This window comes from Mus caroli, unplaced genomic scaffold (assembly GCF_978045245.1).
Source record: "Mus caroli unplaced genomic scaffold, Mus_caroli_1 scaffold_20, whole genome shotgun sequence".
Classification (NCBI taxonomy): domain Eukaryota; kingdom Metazoa; phylum Chordata; class Mammalia; order Rodentia; family Muridae; genus Mus; species Mus caroli.
The window spans coordinates 18,299,493-18,319,714 of record NW_028227275.1 but is presented as its reverse complement, the minus strand read 5'-3'; the positions used below and the strand labels follow the sequence as shown (position 1 = coordinate 18,319,714).

Below are 20,222 nucleotides of genomic sequence, written 5' to 3'. Positions count from 1 at the left end.
GTACATAGCATATTGATCAACATGAAACAAAAAAATTGTAGTGAACTTCTAAAATGAGAAAAATAAATTGCCTGGTAAAAGAAAAGTAGTGAATTGGTGTAAATTGTCATCACATAGATGGTACATAGATGTTTATAGAAGAAATCCAGGTGGAGGCTGGAAAAAATTCTTGACTTGTTTAGATTTAAAACAAAAATGTCTAGAACCAGCCAGGTCCTGACTAGGGACATGAAAACCATAAAAAAATGTTTCATTAAGTATTTCCCGTTTTCTGAGAAACCTACAACTCTTGATGTCACAAACACAAGGATCCGATCTTTTCCCTCATTCACTTCATATCCTAACTGGGAGGCAGGCCTAGATATTCCTGTTTTCAAAAGCTTAAAAGCTAGTGTGTGTCTGCAACATTATAGCTTATACAACATTATATTTATAAAATCAATGTAATTGATTCATTCTAACTATATGGCTTCAAAATTATAATTCATGTATAGTATTTTTCATATCATATAAACTTAGAGACATTTGTTTTATAGATAGATACTATTCTTTTCAACAAGCATTGAAATAAGCATATGGCATCTACTATATTTCTAGGTTTTAAGGGTATAAAGCAGCAAAATCTAAATTATAGTTCATGATCTATTGTAAGAGAAAATATGCAGACAAGCACATGATCATTAATTTGGTAAATGCTAGAGCAGGAAAGTAAAATGTCATGCAAGGTCAGAGGAGATGACCACAGTCTGACCTAAATATGTGCGGGATGGGGTAATGAGAAAAATAAGATGGCCTTCCAAACAACTACACAAAACAAAAGGACACAATAAAACAGTATGCCATTTTCCAAAACGTGTACTACTTTGGCACACTTGCCGACAGTTTGTATAATGGAGCCAGCTGTTTGCTAGATTGGAAGTTAGGAAGATAGAGATATGAAGGCCAGGAGTCAGTGTATCTAAGAAACCTAAGACTTCAAGCAAAACTGAATTGACTAGGTGTCACACTTAAAAATGATGCAGAAATCTACATGGTGAAACTATTAGAGTCTGAGAACAGCCACAGAAAGATTTTAAAAAGAAAAATGACAAGGTCTAAAATAAACATAAGTGAAGATGGATGTGAATGATGCTAAGAAGTTCGAAAGAAGTTCACTGGCAACCTGGAAAAGTTGAGTCTAAAAAGCCTCCACCTCAAAACTCAGGGGTCTATGGCATATGCACTTGTGTCTGGGTCTTTAAATTGATTCCATTGATCAGCATGTCTTTCTTCATTCCACCTTTATTTATATTACTATAAATATAAATTCATGGCTGGTGAGGGCTCAAGCAACTCTTTTATTATAAAGTATTGCTCTAGCAATCATGGGTTTTTGTGTTTTAATATAAAGTTTAATATTTTAATATTTTGTAATATTCAATGATTTTATCAATATTATTATTCAACTTCTATGAAAAACTGTGTTGGAATTTTGATTCACATTGAGACTTCAGATTGCTTTTGGTGATTTCACAATATTTATCCTACCAACTCCAAACACGAGAGATCTTTGTATCTTCTGGTATCTTCTACAGTTTCTTTCTTTAATGTCTTCAAGCTTTTATTACAAAGGTTTTTCATTTGCTCGGTTAGAATTATCCTAAGACAAGTTTTGTGGCTGTTGTAAAAGGTACTGTTTCCCTGGTTTCTTTCTCAGTTTGTCATTTGAATATAGAAAGGCTACCGATTTTTGTATGCTGATTTTGTACTTTGTTACTTTGTTGAAAGAGTGTTTATCAGCTGTTGGAGTTTCCTGGTGGAGTCTGTAGAGTATTTGACATATCTCTATCTACCTATCTATCATACCATCTAAAAATAAAGATATTTTTATTTAATCATTCCCAAATCTATATCCCCTCTATCCCCTACAGTTGTCTTTTTGTTCTAGTTAAGACTTCCAGAACTCTATTAAATAGATATGGAGAGAGTAAGCATCCTTGTCTTGTTCCTGATTTTAGTGAAAATGCTTTGAGTTTCCCTCCATTTAGAACGATATTAGCCATGGGCTTTCTGAAGATTGCTTTTATTATGTTGAGGCATTTTCCTTGCATCCCCATTCCTCACTAGACTTTTATCATGTAGGGATGTTGGCCTTTGTCCAAGACATAATAAGATGATCTAATAAGATGATCTTTTGTTCTCTCCATTCTGTATATTGTGTACTACATTTATTTATGTATGTTGAACCATCTCTGAGTCTCTGAAATTAAGCCAACTTGGCCATGGAGAATAATCTTCTTTATTTATTCTTGAATTCAGTTTTCAAGTACTTGAGAATTTTTACATCTATGTTCATAAGGGATATTGGTCTTTAATTTTCTTTTTGTTGATAGGCTTTTGTGTTGTTTTGGTATCATGATAATACTGGTATTGTAAAAAGAGTTAGGGGATATTTCTTCAGTTTCTATTTGTGGAATAATTTGAAGAGTATTGGCATTACTTCTTCTTTAAGATCTGGAAGTAGAATTATTATTGAATACATCCGTCCATGAGTTTATTTTGGTTGGAAGACTTTACCTCTATTTCCCTAGGGATTATGAGTCTGTTTAAATTGTTGTTAACTTTGGCAGATCAAACATATCAAGAAATTTATTTCTTTTATGCTTCCCATATTTTAAAGTATGTCCTTTGATTTTGAATTATCTTGGTATCTGTTGGTCTTAGTTAGAGTTTTATTGCTGTGAAGAGACACCAAAACCAAGGAAACTGTTATAAAGAACAACATTTAATTGGGGCTGGCTTACAGCTTTAGAGGTTCAGTCCATTATCATCATGGCATGAAGCATGACAATGTGCAGGCAGAATGGCAGACACAATGCTGAAGAAGGAGTGGAGAGTCCTACATCTTGATCCAACCATAGCCAGAAGGAGACTGCCTCTTCTGCACTGGGTAGAGCTTGAGCAAAGGATCTCAAAGCCCATCCCAACAGTGACATACCTCATCCAACAAGACCACACCCATTCCAACAAGAACACATCTCCTAACAGTGTCACTTCCCAGGGGCAAAGCATATTCAAACCACTACACTGTTGTAATTTCTTTCTTTTCATCTTTAATTTTATTAATTTGGATCGTCTCTCTATGTCTTTTGGTAAATTTGACTAAAGGTTTTTAATCTTGTTGATTTTCTCAAAGAATCAACTCTTAATTTTATCAAGTGTACTGTTTGTTTGTTCCTATCTCATTGATTTCAGTCTTATGATTATTTCTTCTTATCTACTTTTTTTTGAGTATTAGTTATTTTGTGATACACACACACACACACAATAGCCTTGAATGCAGACAAAATGCTCATTGCATTATTAATCAAATTTGGGATAAGGGAACTAAAGGCAGGGCTAGGGATATTGCGCATTGGTAAAGTACTTCCCGTGCAAGCATGAGGTCTTAGATTTGGATTGCAGCATGTACATAAAATCTGGGCACCATGGCACATATCTGAAACACTAGTGCTGTGTATAAGGAGCAGAGACAAGCAGATTCTAAGGTTTCCCAGGCCAGTCAGTCCAGCAGAAATGGTAGCCACAATTTTCATTGAGACCCTGTCTCAACATAAAAAAACAAATCCCAAAACAAGCAAGCAACCAAACAAACCCAACCAAGGAGGAGAGCACAAAAAGAAGAAACCAGATGTTGGCCTCTGGCGTGCACATGCTCATTCACAGTTGGGCACAGCCCACCCTCCCAGCACCTCCCCCATACATGAACATAAGTAGAGAAAAAAAGAAATAAGAAACAAAACAATGAAAATTGGAGAATATTCAGCTGTTCTTGAAGTTAACAAAATTCAAATATAAACAAGCATGCAACATGATCCTGCATGAATTTAAACAAAGTCAACTAATAATACTGCCAATGCTCACTGTTGTTGATATTTGGAAATGATATAGTAATACACTACTCCCTTTCACCTAGTGAAATCATTCTGAAGAGAAATTTGGCAGCAAACATAAACTCATAAAAATTAATATACATTTTTTAACCCAGCAATTCGACTTTTGGATACAGCCCAAGGATATGATTCAAAAGAAAAATTTAAAAATCTATTTGTATAAAGATATTTATAGTTGTACTACATTACAAGCAAAACCTGGAACCTGGCCAAATATCTAATAGAGGGAGAATGCTTAGGTAGACTTGGTACATTAATGCAGTGGAGTATTTTATTTCTTACTAAGAATGACAATTATGTGAATTATGCAGAAATAAAGGCCATATGAAGCAATGGATAAAAATGCAGTGCTCAAAACGATGGCTCTACCATGACCACATCTATGTAACAGTGTGCCTGTGCAGCCAAGGGAATTGGGAAGAGCTAGAAGCTGGTAATTTTACAGTGCTTACCATTCTGCTCTGTTGGTTAGGTTTCTGGAAGTTTCTTTTATACTTTTATTTCACTTTTTATTTCATACATATTTATTAAGAAAAGTAAATCCTTATTTGGCACATAAAAGAAAACATAAATGTTCATTAGTATCTTTCCTTGCCCTAAAAGACTTCTGTCTTTTTTGTTTAGATTTTATGTTTACATAAGGAGGAAGTATAATCTGCCCTTTGCCACTACAAGCCCCCAGACACATGCTTTGACAGTCAGATTTCCTGTTGCTGTGACAAATGCCTGAGAGAAATAGATTAAAGGAAGAAGGGCTTATTTGGGCTCATGGTTTCAGTCCATGGTTGGCTGATGCCATTGCTTATATCCTGGTATAACACAGAAGACTGCAGTGGCTGGGAAGCAGAGAAAGAGAAAAGGGCCAGGGCAAGCTCTATCTCCTAACAGCAGTCACCTCCATCGTCCCATGACCTAATTCCTCTAGCTAGATCTCACCTCATCATGGCTTTAGCACTTCCTAAGACAGGGCTACTATCTGAGACTCAAGCCTTTCATACACAAGCACGTGAGGGGCCATTTCATATTCAGATGATGGACATGCTCTTCTCTTTACCACTGGGTTGCTTCTCAACTCATCAACACACTAACTTACATGCACTCGTGTCTGCATCGTGAATACAAACCCAGCATCTTTTTTTTTTAATTTATTTTTTAATTAGGTATTTTCTTCATTTCCATTTCAAATGCTATCCCAAAAGTCCCCCAGACCCTCCCCACCCCACTCCTCTACCCACCCACTCCCACTTCTTGGCCCTGGCGTTCCCCCATACTGAGGCATATAAAGTTTGCAAGAACAAGGGGCCTCTCTTTCCACTGATGGCCAACTAGGCCATCTTCTGATACATATGAAGCTAGAAACATGAGCTCCGGGGGTACTGGTTAGTTCATATTGTTGTTCCACCTATAGGGTTGCAGACCCCTTTTAGCCCCTTGGGCACTTTCTCTAGCTCCTCCATTGGGGGCCCTCTGTTCCATCTAATAGCTGACTATAAGCATCTACTTCTGTGTTTGCGAGGCCCCAGTGTAGCCTCACAAGAGACAGCTATATCAGTGTCCTTTCAGCAAAATCTTGCTAGTATATGCAATGGTGTCAGTGTTTGGAGGCTGATTATGGGATGGATCCCCGGATATGGCAGTCTCTAGATGGTCTATCCTTTTGTCTCAGCTCTGAACTTTGTCTCTGTAACTCCTTCCATGGATGTTTTGTTCCGAATTCTAAGAAGGGGCAAAGTGTCCATACTTTGGTCTTCATTCTTCTTGAGTTTCATGTGTTTGCAAATTGTATCTTGTATCTTGGGTATTCTAAGTTTCTGGGCTAATATCCACTTATCAGTGAGTACATATCATGTGAGTTCTTTTGTGATTGGGTTACCTCACTCAGGATGACTCCAGGTCCATCCATTTGCCTAGGAATATCATAAATTCATTCTTTTTAATAGCTGAGTAGTACTCCATTGTGTAAATGTACCACATTTTCTGTATCCATTCCTCTGTTGAGGGGCATCTGGGTTCTTTCCAGCTTCTGGCTATTATAAATAAGGCTGCTATGAACATAGTGGAACATGTGTCCTCCTTACCAGTTGGAACTTCTTCTGGGTAGATGCCCAGGAGAGGTATTGCGGGATCCTCCGGTAGTACTATGTCCAATTTTCTGAGGAACTGCCAGACTGATTTCCAGAGTGGCTGTACAAGCTTGCAATCCCACCAACAATGGAGGAGTCAAACCCAGCATCTTAATTCCACTAACTGGTAGCAGATTTTCCTCATAAACATGGCTCTTTAAACCTCTCAATGCAGAAAAATATTTGTTTCTTATCTTTTATTACCATGGGAGAATTGTTCTCTACAGGACAATTATTGTTTTCCATTTCTTCTAGCTTTAAAAGATGTCTCAATTTGGCTATATCCTCCTTCTCTTTTCTCTGGGTATATCTTAACCTACAAACCTAGTTTTACTCTATTTTGCATTAAAGGAAGGAAAGAGTCATCGTGCTTGATGGCACTCTCCCTTCAGCTGACTTTGGTTTTCTTGGCAGTAAAGGCTGTTCTAAGTATCTTACCCAGACCGCTGCCTGCCGTCTCTTACTCTCCACCCTGCAAACCCTGCAGGCTCTGGAGCTCTCACGCTCCTGAACTCTCACCGTCATAAACATCTATCTATATGCTGCTAAACCCAGAAGATACTTTTCTGTCATCCCATTAGCTGACTGTCTCTCTTTATTTCAAGTCTATTTTCTTCATGTGACGTCTTCTTTCTGCTCTTACCAGTTTTCTTATCCTTTAGATACACAGGTTCCCCAGGTTATTGCCTAAACTCTCTGCCTTTCCTTTCTGTATGCTACCTTATCTCTTCTATTACTATGGATTTAAATCTCATTTTTGTGCTAAAACCTTCCCAAATGAATATCTCTAGCATCCCAAAGGAATAAATATCTCTAGCAGCTAGCAGAGAACCTGATCTTGTTACATCTATTAAATGATACTTTTGGCATCTCTATTTCATTTCAGAGGATGGAAATGAAAGTTGCTGTTTTATTCTCAGGACTAGTTAGAAGCATTCCGGTCTTCTCTTTTCAGAAATGACACCGTCCACATAACCACTATCTGTACCACATCCTTGTATGCATTCCCAGCAAACTACCACATTTTACAGGGTTTACTGCCAACAGCCACCACTGACTTCAGGCCCACATTGTTTCCCCGCTGTATCACTGCAGCGATCTTCTCATTTCTCATGGAGTGTTGTGTTTTCATTCTAATCTATTTCCCAGAGTACACACAACATCCTTTTCATATAATAAACAATTTTCTTCTCCAGATTAAAACATCCTCTGTCATTCTGCATGCAATTAGAAAGAACAAAATGTCCTTCCTTATGCTTGCAGGGCCTGATAGAGCACACCTCTTTCTTCTTACTCTGACACTACAGCCAGCCTAGCCAGTCTTCACCTTCTGGGGTTTTGTACATTTTTTTTCATTCTAAAACTATATAAACAAAAGTAAACACGATACTGTTTACTTCTCGTGTTGTGGTGTCGAAGCATCATTCCTTGTACACACTTTTAAAGGGGATATTTCCATGATTTCTCTAATTCAATTAAGCCACAGCCCTTACGATCATTAATATAACCATGGTGTACTTCTTCATATTGTCCTGCTGTTATGCTTCTGATTAATGTGTGTCTCTCCTAACTTAGCGAATGCCCCATGAGGGCAAAGAATGTATCTGTTTTGTTTATTATTATTATTATTCTTAGTTCCTACCATATTACTCAGAGCTTAGTTGCTGCTGAAGAAATATCTTTAGAATAAATAAATGATTGATACAATCCCATGAAATTGTGTGTTATATGGGAGCACATTAATCAAATCATTAAGGAAAAAGAATACTTTAAGATAATAACGATATATACTTAAAGGATAGAGCGATTAGGTTTTCTTAATGATCCGTGAAATATGATTAAGTGCACTATGATGGGTCTTTATACACTACATATAACAGGAAAAATGAGGCCCCACTCCTCACCATGCACATGCAGAGAGCAATGTCAAAGTTCAGTGTGCATCTGCAGAAGGAAGCCCCTAGTGATGAGCAGGGAGTAAGGCCACAACATTTTCAACAGAAAGGAAGCAAATTGCTACTGAGCAAGGAAAGGCGAAAGGGGAAGAAGAGCAGGTTAAGAGAGGTAGTTTACATAAAAATTCAGTGACATATAGAGAAAAATGGCCAATATTAAACTCTGCCTTGCTGGTGCTGTTACCATATAAATCCCTGAGCCTTCCCCAGATATTCAGGAAAGTCTGCTATGTTCACAAGCTCAAACGAAGATGAAGCAGTCAGAAAAGAAAAGAGTCCCATGATCCATCAAGATACACAGCCATTCAGGATACACCATTTTTCTTTCTTTTCATCTCTGTTTATGCTTGCATGACATTTATCTAATTTCTTGGTCTACCCACACTTCATTGGCAACTATCTCATTCAAACTGAACTGTAAGGATGGCTATTCCTATCTGGCCTCTGGGTAAATGTGACACATGACATGGGAATCTCCCAACCTCATTGTTTTTATTCTTGCTTTAGTTAAATTTTGACTTTGAGCCTTGATTTAACACACACACACACACACACACACACACACACACACACAAAGCCTTCCTCACTCTACTGTGGCTCTCTTTAATTCTAATTATTTTATTTATTGGCAAAAGTGACTTCCAACCCTGTGTAGCTAGACCAAATCTGTAAGCATATATCCATTACTCAGCTTGAGGCTGGCCCGCTGCCAAAGCTGAGTTATAGAACATTTAACGTGCTTTGCATCAATGCACAAAAGATGTTTGTTAGATCAGTCAAAATTAAGCAAATGATAATAATTCTGCAGAATGTCTGCTACTGAAGCAGTAGTTCAGTTCTCCTTTAATTTGTAAATACTTAGAATGTTTTTTTAACCTTTTCAAAATATAAAACGATTCAATAAAATCCTATACTAAATGATACTTTTACAAATAATGCATCCTGATCAAGTAACCCAGAGTCTAAGATATGCCTCCCTTCCTCCCAACTCTAGAAGGCCTTGATGAGTTCTATTGCTTGATAAAGAATTCCTGCTTAGGAGAAAACTGCAATGAGAAAACCTTTCCTTTCTTCTTTTAAAAAAATGATTTTTGAAAATACTTTTTTTCTTTCCTTTTTTCTTAATCCTGAATAAACACAAATACTTCATTCCATTATATTTCACGATCAATGGTGTAAGACAGCTAAGTAATCTGGCCTACCCATCTAGGAGAGCAATGACGTTCTTCCTGGGCCGTCCAATATTGGGGCCGTACAGGCTGGCTCTGGAGTAAAGCCGGATGGGTTGGAGCAGGCTCTTCAGCCGGATGTAATCCTTTCCCAACTGGCTACCGTTTACTGCCCGGCCATGGATGCTCCGATAGTCATTTGGCTCTAGATTAAAAACAGACATATAAGTTAGAATGGAGAAGAGCAAGGTTCTGCCAGCCCTTTTCTTACTAGCATGAATAAAATAACAAAAGGAGGATATAACTTATCTTAAGGAACACAGAAACAGTCATGTTAGTAATGCCAACTTGCTGAGCCATTCATTTCCAAACCTATCTTCATAAAACATCACCTGATTCACAAACAAGACCATACTTATTTTCAAATGACACTTTGTAATGAATAGTACACTTTGCAGAATACAGTCTCCCAACAACTGCTGTGTTTGTAACACAAAGGAAAAGGACCTTCAGATCCACAGACACAGGAAAAAATGCTATGTGGTGATAAACACAAAGCCCAAAGAGAGGCTACTATGCTAAGGAATTCTGGAAGCCCCCAGAAGCTAAGAGAGGAACGGAATAGATCTTCCTTCAGAGCTTCCAGCAGAAACCGACCACACTGAAGTTTTGATTTCAGATTTCTGGCTTCATAAACAGGAAGAGAAACTTTTTTCTTTTATTTTAAACCATAGTAATTTGTTATTGCAAAGCTTAGGAAACTAATAAAAAGGGTAACAAGGGTTACCTTCATAAATATGATTACTGCACAGGAAATTAGGAGAAACATCATTGATGTCCACTGGTAACAATGTAGTTGAGAGAAATAATTTTGAGCAAAACTGCTTTGCTTAGGTTTATACCGGAAGGATATGAAAAGCCCTGGTATAAAAAGCAGCAGCTCTTTAGAGTTAGAGGAAGTCCACTAGAGACCCCCCAAGCCATTATCTCAGACAGTTTGAAGCTTCAACTAGTAGGGACAGGACACAGATTACTAGGCTCACGTGAAATTTTAAGAGAAATATGGGGAAATAAGACAGCCACAGTGAAAATTAATAGTCTCTCTTACACACCCTTTAATCCTGGAGGTTGCATATATTTAGAAGTAACTTTGGAGACCTTTAGTTATCTATATACTCGCACATTAGTAGAACCCTAGTGTTCTCATAGGGAAGACACAAGAAGGCATGTTACTACCTAAGTATTTACCGTGTTCCCTCCATCAGCATATCTACTGGCCTGGCCTTAATGTCAAGTTAAGGAGCACAACCTGATCAATTATTGGGTTATCATTAAGTTACACCAATTCGAAGGAAACCCCAAGGTAACTGACCTTAAAAATATCTCTGAAGGATTAATTTAAAACTATCTACTATGTGTGGGTGCTGTGTTGCATATGCGTGGGTGCTGTGTTGCATATGTGTGGGTGCTGTGTTGCATATGCGTGGGTGCTCTGTTGCATATGCGTGGGTGCTCTGTTGCATATGTGTGGGTGCTGTGTTGCATATGCGTGGGTGCTCTGTTGCATATGCGTGGGTGCTGTGTTGCATATGCGTGGGTGCTCTGTTGCATATGTGTGGGTGCTGTGTTGCCTATGTGTGGGTGCTGTGTTGCATATGCGTGGGTGCTGTGTTGCCTATGTGTGGGTGCTGTGTTGCATATGTGTGGGTGCTCTGTTGCATGCATGTCTGTGTACTACGTGCACACACTGCCCTCAGAGGCCAGAGGAGGGGGGTCAGACACCCTTGGAAGTGAGTTACACATGGCTATGAGCCACTCTGTGGGTGCTAGGAGTTGAACTTGGGTCCTCTGGAAGAACAGACAGTACATTTAACTACTGAGCCATCTCTCCAGTTTCTAAAGGATTGAGTATTTTACCTGGAGATGTCAGTAACTACTTGATGTAAGAGTGATAGACTAGAGCATTAATCCTGGTAACTAAAAAGCCAAACAAAAAGCCACAAACTCAGCCTCTGGGATGGACACTAACAAGTCTGTGCTACTCTATCATCACACCTAAAATGCCCCACTTTCAACAAGAAAATCATGAGCTATGAAAGGAAAATTGAAAGTGCTACCATATTCAAGGCAGGAAAAGAGCAGTCACTATAAACCGCCCCTTTGACGCCTTAAACATTAGATTATTCAGCACCTAAGAACTTCAAAATTATAAATATGTTAAGAGAGCTAAAAAGAATAAAAGAATTAATGGTAAGTGTGTTACTGACTTATTGAATAAGGAAATAAAAAGCATAAGACATCATATGGGAACTCTGAAATGATTCATCCCATGGAGGAAAACAAGAAGACTATAATTGAGCTTTATCAGCAATGTTAGAGGGAGAAGAGAGAGGGATGGCATATACTCAGAGTTCTATAAGACACTACACTGTGTTAATTTAGAGTTTAGTACTGCTTGAAATGGACAGTGACAAGTCAACGCATCACAAGGTTTATGTGACCTCATGTATATATGTATAATCAAAAAGTTATTGATAATAATAAAGAGGTTAATTTTAGGGGCTCTGTGATTAAGAGCATTGGCTATCTGCTCGTGCAGAGAGAGGACTTGAATTTGGTCCCCAACACCCACATGGCAGCTGAAATTGGTCTTTAACAGCTGCTGGAGATCTCATACCTTCTTCTGGCCTCTATGCACATATATATGCCAGTAAATACTCACACACATAAAATAAATACATCTTTTTAAGAAAGATAACTTTAATTCTTTAATACACAAAAGGTTTACTAATTATTAAAAATAAAAGCAAATTACACACTAAAGAGATATATGGTTATTTCATTTTCATAAAGAATTAAACTTTGTGGGCTGGAGAGATGGCTCAGAGGTTAAAAGCACTTATTTGATACTTCCTATCTGAGGAACGATGTCACAAAAATATTAGAAGTCTTTATTTTCCATAATTATTATATCAACATTTTATGTAAGAGCCAAAAACTTTGCATTTCGGAGGAAGTCTACAATATACACGATTCTCATCTGAGTTGAGGTGTAACAGGCAGCCTTCAGGTTGCCTAGCAGAAAGGCAAGTACGGCCCAAAGCATGTGCAGAACCAAGTCACGTGACACAACACAGGCTAGTGCTACCAGAAACACCCTGGATTTCGCACACTTGATTTTTGCAATGTTGGTTTTAAATTGTCAATTTGAGACTATCTAGAATCACCCTAGGCCTGTGGGCATGTTTGTTAGGGGTTGTCTTGATAATGTTAATTTATGTGGGACGATCCAACCCACTGTGGTAGCAGCACTTCTAGGGTTTGAGTCCTGGTCTATGTCAGTGTGGAGAAAGTGAGAAGGGTGGTAGCCTGTACTCATTCTCTCTGTTCTTGACTAAGGATAGCTCAGTCATGTCCCTGCTTGACTTCCCTGAAATAATGAGTTATAAGCCTAAAATGTCCCCTTAAAGTGTCTGTTGTCAAAGTATATTATGATAAGACTGGGATAATTTTGAATTAATTTTTAGTCATTGCACATCCAGAAACTTTTCCATTGGTAAATTTTTCTCAACCCCACATTCAGTTACATAACCCCATGTCAGGTCATGATACACAATTCAAGAAGCTGGGTAGAAGATTCAAGTAACACTAGAAGTCAATTTGGCCTATTTGATTGACAAAACACTCCACCTATCAGTAGTAGGATATACTTTGTTTCCCAGGGCACACAACAATCTTCTAAATAGAGAAATGTTAAGGCCTACATAAACCTCATAATATCTATCTATCTATCTATCTATCTATCTATCTATCTATCTATCTATCTATCTATCTATTTATTTATTTTGGTTATTTTCGAGACAGGGTTTCTCTGTATAGTCCTGGCTGTCCTGGAACTCACTTTGTAGACCAGGCTGGCCTGGAACTAAGAAATCCGCCTGCCTCTGCCTCCCGAGTGCTGAGATTAAAGGCATGTGCCACATAATTTAAATAATACAATGTATATTTCCTGATCAACAGGATTATACTTCAATTAAATAGGTGAAATATGAAAATCCACAAATATTAAGAAACTATAAAAATGAAAAGTGCATAGGCCACTGAAGAGATGACAGTGAAATAAAAGATATTTAGAAAAGAGTAAAATTAAAACATAAAAGAATATATAGGATACAGCATAAGCAATGCTTAGGGAAACTTTTAGCTTGAGACTCCTATATTAGAACCGAAAGTGATCTTAAATCCATAGCCTAAAATTCTGCTTAAGAAATGAAAAAAGGTTTGGGTTCCCTCTCATGGAATGAGGTCCACTGCTAATGCGGCCTTCGAGAACAAGGCAGTCCTGGGCCCAGGGGAAGCCTCCTGCTGTGAATACAGTATACACAGTGAACATATTACTCTGTTAAAGGAACAGAGCAGTTAACTGACTCCTGGTGACATACTGCAATGCCCATGGATCAGTGCCTCACTCAGCCCACATCAGAGGAGCTTCTCCTTGCAGTAGATGGGACTTAACACAGACCCACAGCTGCACAATGCAGAAGGTGGGAGACCTGTTAGCATTCCATCTACATGACACCCCTCACCACGAGACTCGGGGATCTACACAAAGAGGAGGCAAAAGGATTTTAAGGGCCAGACACAGTGATGACTCCAAGGAAGGGGTGCCTTCCAGACACAGCAGAAGTGATGCACAGGTGAACTCACAGGGACTGGGGCAACATGCACAGCCTGCACAAGGTCAAGCCAGAGAGAGTCCCAGCACTGAAAGTAGGAAGGGGATACGAGATGCTATCAATAACCATAGCACTCTCACAACTGAATCTGCTGGCAAAGGGAAACATGTTTTTTTCCAATGGAGTGTCACTGAGTACATCAACCACACTTCAGGGCAAGCCCCATGACCGGGAATTAGCCATTGGCTTACACGGAACACACTCCAGGTTTTGGTTTGGTTTGGGTTGTTGGTTTCTCTTTAGTTTGGCTTTTTCTCCCTTTATTTGTTTGTTGTATTTGTGTTTGTGGAGTTTTGGAGAGAAAGAGGAAACACAACATGAATTTGAATGGTTAGCAATGATCTGGGAGGAGCAGAAGGAGAATTTTCAAAAGGCTCAAAATTTTTGTGTAAATTTTATAAAATTGTAGAAAAAGAGAAACGAAGAAGGGACTGGGAAGATGCCCAAGTGAGTAAGAACACTTAGCAATCAAGAAGACAAGTTTAAATCCTTACCACCTATGTAATAAGCCACGGCTGAGCATGCATGTAAACTGTGCATGCTTATAAACTATGCATGCCTGTGCCCAGTATCACAGAGTGAAGGCAAATGGATCTGAGACATTGCTCACCACCGAGTCTAGCAGAAGTAAAAGGCTCTGGTTTAGTGAGTACCTTGCCTGGAGGAAGTAGGATGGACAGAAATAGAGGTTGACACCTAATGAACTATGCTCTAGTTCTTCCACTGACATATACACACATGAAATCTCACCAACATGACTGCCTAACATGAGCTGAACAAGGACATGTCAAAGTAGACAGGAGAGCCAGGAGGCTTTAACCCTAAACAAAAGGAGAACAGGCAACTAAGTGCTGCTGAGGGAGAAGCAGTCTTCTCCAGGGAAGAGCACAACCGTTGGTTTCACAGGACCAAAAGGTCAGCTCTGAAGACTTACATAAAGTGACATTATATAGACCAAGAAGGTTGTGTTTAGGAATGTGTATGCATATAAATATACATATAGGCATGTAACATAATTAATCAAAAAGAGGCGATGAATATGAAAGATAGCAAAAAGAGGTATATAAGGGAGGGCTTGGAGGAAGGGGAGGGGCAAACAGTGCCGCTCTATCATAGTCTATAAAAACAAAAGGAGGGATTAAAATGAGAAAAATCAATGCATGAAAAGGTTAACTCACACTCCTTTAGTAGAACGACTAAGGAGGAAAACAAAAAGTGTCATTGAATAATGGAATTAATAATGAATACCATAAAGGAAGTCAAATCGCTAAACTGGCAAAAAAATACTAAAAATAACTTTAGGAAAATGGTTTAGACAATGAGTTGAATAAAAAATACAAGAAAGACATACAGTATTAAAACTGACTTAGCTTAGTCTGGTAGCTCATGCCTGTAACTCTAGCATTTAGAAGATTGAGGAAGGAGAATTTTGAGTTCAAGGCTATCTGAGCTATATAGCAAACTTGAGGCTAGCCCATTACAGAGAGACTCTGATTCACAAAATAAACGAAGTACCAGACTCAGAGAAAGTAGAAATTCTAAATAGACATATAAAAAGAAAAGACATATTGAACTGGAAACTAAAACAAAGTCCAACCTTTTCTCAAAGAAGCCTACACTCATTAAGCATCGAAAGAAATACCAATTCTTCACACGTATTCCAGAAAACGGAGGAAGGGAGCATGCTTCATAATCCATTTGGAGCCAGTGTTTGGCACATTAAACTACAGATGACTATTCCTCATAAACATCGATGCAGAGATTCTTCACAAAATATATACAAACCAATTTCAATGATATATACACAAAAAAGCCAAACACTGACCAAGTGGGCCTCATGTCAGGAATGCAAGGTTGATTTAATATCCACCCAACAAATATAAACTATTGTTTTGATAGATAAGACAACACAAGTACAACATCAATATGTGCAAACACAAGACGGCATCTGACAAATGATAGATCCTCCCAACAAACTCTAACAAGAAACTTAGTGTAATAAGGGCTGCACGAGAAAAACCTACAGCTAACACACTGAGTGGTGATGCTGGTTGACTTTTCGACAGTGGCTAGTGATGATAAACTTGCTTTCTTGTGCTTCTGGCCATTTGTATGTCTTCTTTCAGATGTGCTTCTGTCATTTCTTGGTTGACAATATTCTTTCAACTATTTCTCGTGTTGTTAACACGCAGTGAAACTATCACTAAAAGTTACGCCATCTTCCTAAGGTGCTTGTTTCCATCATGATTCAAAATCTACTGTTTTGGTGTTTGTCAGTTTTGTATTTTAAAACAATTTTACTGTAATAGAGAGCTGCTCTACAGTACAGAGACCTGAACAATTAGTGTTCCTTGCTATAGGGATACACATATGGCACACAGGGGTACACACATACAAACACATACTCAGTTTCTCATATGATAGATGTCTTTCCTAGGTTGGGTATGTTGTTATAGTTGATAAACCAATACTGATACATTATTTTGGCACTAAAATTTATAATTTTGATCACAGCATACTCTTTGTGTTAAATAGGAGCAAGGGCAAGATTATACATCTATAGTTACAGGAGCCCATTTATCACTTAGATACCCTGCCTGTTTCACACTTACATTCCAATCTTTAAAATGTCTTTATCACTTACTCTCTCTGTGTGGTTTTGCTTTTTTTTAGGATGCCATTTAATCATAGCTAAAAGTATTTTTAAAGATTCAGAATTTGGCCTCATGTCTTGTAAATTCTCACCTGATGGTACATACTCAATATGATAAGCAAAAGGAAGCTGTATTGTGTTTTGTTTTGCTTGTGATGTCAGAGATGGTGACTCCCCTAGTTCTTTTATTGTTGAGAATAGTTTCTGCTATCCTAGGTTTTTTGTTATTCCAGATGAATTTGCAAATTTCTTGAGTTGAAATTTTGATGGGCATTGCATTGAATCTGTAGATTGCTTTCAGCAAGATAGCCATTTTTACTATATTAGTCCTGCCAATTCATGAGCAAGGGAGAGCTTTCCATCTTCTGAGATCTTCTTTAATTTCTTTCTTCAGAGACTTGAAGTTCTCATCATACAGATCTTTCAATTCCTTAGTTAGAGTCACACCAAGGTATTTTATATTATTTGTGACTATTGTGAAGGGTGTTGCTTCCCTAATTTCTTTCTCAGTCTGTTTACCCTTTGAGTAGAGGAAGGCCATGATTTGTTTGAGTTAACTTTATATCCAACTACTTTGCTGAAGTTGTTTATCAGGTTTAAGAGTTCTCTGGTGGAAATTTTGGGGTCACTTATGTATACTATTATATCTGCAAATAGTGATATTTTGACTTCTTCCTTTCCAATTTGTATCTCTTTGATCTCCTTTTGTTGTGTAATTGCTCTGGCTAGGACTTCACATACTATATTGAATAGGTAGGTAGAAAATGGGCAGCCTTGTGTAGTCCCTGATTTTAGTGGGATTGCTTCAAGTTCCTCTCCACTTAGTTGACCAAGTTATCATTGAGTAGAGCGTTATTCAGCTTCCATATGTATATGTGCTTTCTGGTTTGTTTGTTTGTTTGTTTGTTTTTATATTTAAGACCAGTCTTAGTCTGTGGTGATCTGAGAGGATGCATGGTATTATTTCAATCTTCCTGTATCTGTTGAGGCCTGTTTTGTGACCTAGTCAATTTTGAAGAAAGTATCATGAGGTATTGAGAAGATATATTCTTTTGTTTTAGGATAAAATGTTCTATAAATATCTGTTAAATCTATTTGGTTCATAACTTTTGTTAGTTTCACTGTGTCTCTGTTTAGTTTCTGTTTCCATGATCTGTCCACTGCTGAGAGTGGAGTGCTGAAGTCTCCCACTATTAATGTGTGAGGTGCAACGAATACTTTGAGCTTTAGTAAAGTTTCTTTTATGAATGTGGGTGCTCTTGCATTGGGAGCATAGATGTTCAGAATTGAGAGTTCTTCTTGGTAGATTTTATGAGTCTGAAGTGTCCTTCCTTATCTTTTTTGATAACTTTAGGTTGAAAGTCGATTTTATTCGATATTAGAATGGCTATTCCAGCTTTTATCTTGGGACCATTTACTTGGAGAATTGTTTTCCAACCTTTTACTCTAAGGTATTGTCTGTCTTTGTCACTGAGGTGGGTTTCCTATATGCAGCAAAATGTTGGGTCCTGTTCACATATCCAGTCTGTTAGTCTTTTTATTGGGGAGTTGAAGTCATTGATATTAAGAGGTATTAAGGAAAAATGATTGTTGCTTCCTGTTATTTTTGTTGTTAGAAGTGGAATTGTATTTTTGTGGCTATCTCCTTTTTTGTTTTTCTAGGGTGTAGCTTCCTTCCTTGTGTTGGCGCTTTCCATTTACTCTCTTTTGAAAGGCTGGGTTTGTGGAAAGACATTATGTAAATCTGTTTTTGTCATGGAATATCTTGGTTTCTCCATCTATGGTAATTGTGAGTTTTGATGGGTATAGCAGTCTGGGCTGGCATTTGTGTTCTCTTAAGGTCTGTATGACACCTGCCCCGGATCTGCTGGCTTTGAAGGTCTCTGGTGAGGAGTCTGGTGTAATTCTTATAGGTCTGCTTATATATGTTACTTGACCTTTTCTCCTTACTGATTTTAATATTCATCTTTTGTTTTGGTGTTTTGATTATTATGTGATGGGAGGATTTTGTTTTTGTTTTTGTTTTTGTTTTTTTTTTTTTTTGGTTTTTCGAGACAGGGTTTCTCTGTATAGCCCTGGCTGTCCTGGAACTCACTTTGTAGACCAGGCTGGCCTTGAACTCAGAAATCTGCCTGCCTCTGCCTCCTGAGTGCTGGGATTAAAGGCGTGCGCCACCACACCCAGCTGGGAGGATTTTCTTTTCTGGTCCAGTCTATTTGGTGTTCTGTAGGTTTCTTGTATGTTCATGGGAATCTCTTTCTTTAGGCTAGGGAAGTTTTCTTCTATAATTTTGTTGAAGATATTTACTGGCTCTTTAAGATGAAAATCTTCATTCTCATCTATTATCCTTAGGTTTCATCTTTTCATTGTGTCCTGGATTTCCTGGATGTTTTGGGTTAGGATCTTTTTGCATTTTCCACAATCTTTGAATGCTGTGTCAATCTTTTCTATGGTATCTTCTGCATAGATCCTGGATGGTTTTGTTCAATTCCTTCACCTGATTGATTTTATTTTCCTGTAATTCTTTAAGGGATTTTGTGTGTTTGTGTGTGTGTGTGTGTGTTTCCTCTTCTACCTGTTTGCCTCTGTTCTCCTGTATTTCTTTAAGGGATTTATTTATGTCCTTCTTAAAATCCTCTATCAGCAGGATAGAGGATCTAAAACTGGAAGTAGAAACAAGAAATCACAAAGGGAGATAGAAACAACTCTGGAGATAGAAAACCTAGAAAAGAGATCAGGAGTCATAGATGCAAGCATCACCAACAGAATATAAGAAATAGAAGAGAATCTCAGGTGCAGAAGATACCATAGAAAAGATTGACACAGCAATCAAAGACTATGGAAACTGACTTGCTATGATGGGAGAACTGGGTTCTAATGATGCCAAATAGCCTTGGTTTCTATTGGTAAGATTCTTGCATTTGCATTTTGCCATCTGGTTATCTCTGGTGTTAGATGTTCTTGCTGTCTCTGGCTGGAGCTTGTCCCTCCTATGGGCCTGCAAGCCTGTGTCAGCAATCCTAGGAGAACAGCTCTCTCCTGGAAGAACTTGTGTACAGAGGGCTGTGGAAGAGCCTCAGCTCCCAAGTGCAGATGGCACAGGAAGGATCCTGTCTCAGCTGCTCCACTGTGCCTGTGTCCTGTGCACTCCTGGCCGGCCCCACTCCAGACAGCTATTGGACAACAGTCTTACTTCTTGGTGCCAGTCTTACATGTGTGTGTGTGTGTGTGTGTGTGTGTGTGTGTGTGTGTGTGTGTGTGTGTGTATGTATGTATTGGAATTTCTATCATTGACAAACACCTGAGAGAAACAATTTTAAAGGAAGAGGGGTTGATTTTGACGGAGGGTTTCAGTATACAACATGCCAACTGCTTTACTTTGGTCCTGATGTGAGGCAGAAGACTGTGGTACCAAGAGTGCATGTTGGCACACTGTTTCATCTTTTCTTCCATTATCAGTCCCTGTTCTAATGGTGAGTTGGGACATTCAAACAGAGCCACCCCCACTTAGTTTCCATTTCTGGAAATGCAGACAGTTAGAAGTGCTCAATCTTCTAGGCACTTTCCATCCAATCAAGATTAACCACCATGAAGCCCAAGGACATTCTTTCATTTCTGTCTCATATCTGCATAATGTTTTAAATTGTATGTGCT

At 38.3% G+C, this 20,222-nt stretch overlaps 1 protein-coding gene across 3 annotated transcripts in view; it reads right to left on the bottom strand.

Annotated features, from left to right (window-relative positions):
- Positions 1 to 20,222, bottom strand: part of Hpse2 (heparanase 2 (inactive)) — a 602,344-nt gene that overhangs the window by 212,276 nt on the left and 369,846 nt on the right. For all 3 annotated transcript variants that reach the window (XM_021151789.2, XM_021151790.2, XM_085833912.1), the window contains one exon: positions 9,213 to 9,384. In XM_021151789.2, the coding sequence (XP_021007448.1) occupies positions 9,213 to 9,384 (172 nt within the window). The remainder of the gene's footprint in view (positions 1 to 9,212; positions 9,385 to 20,222) is intronic.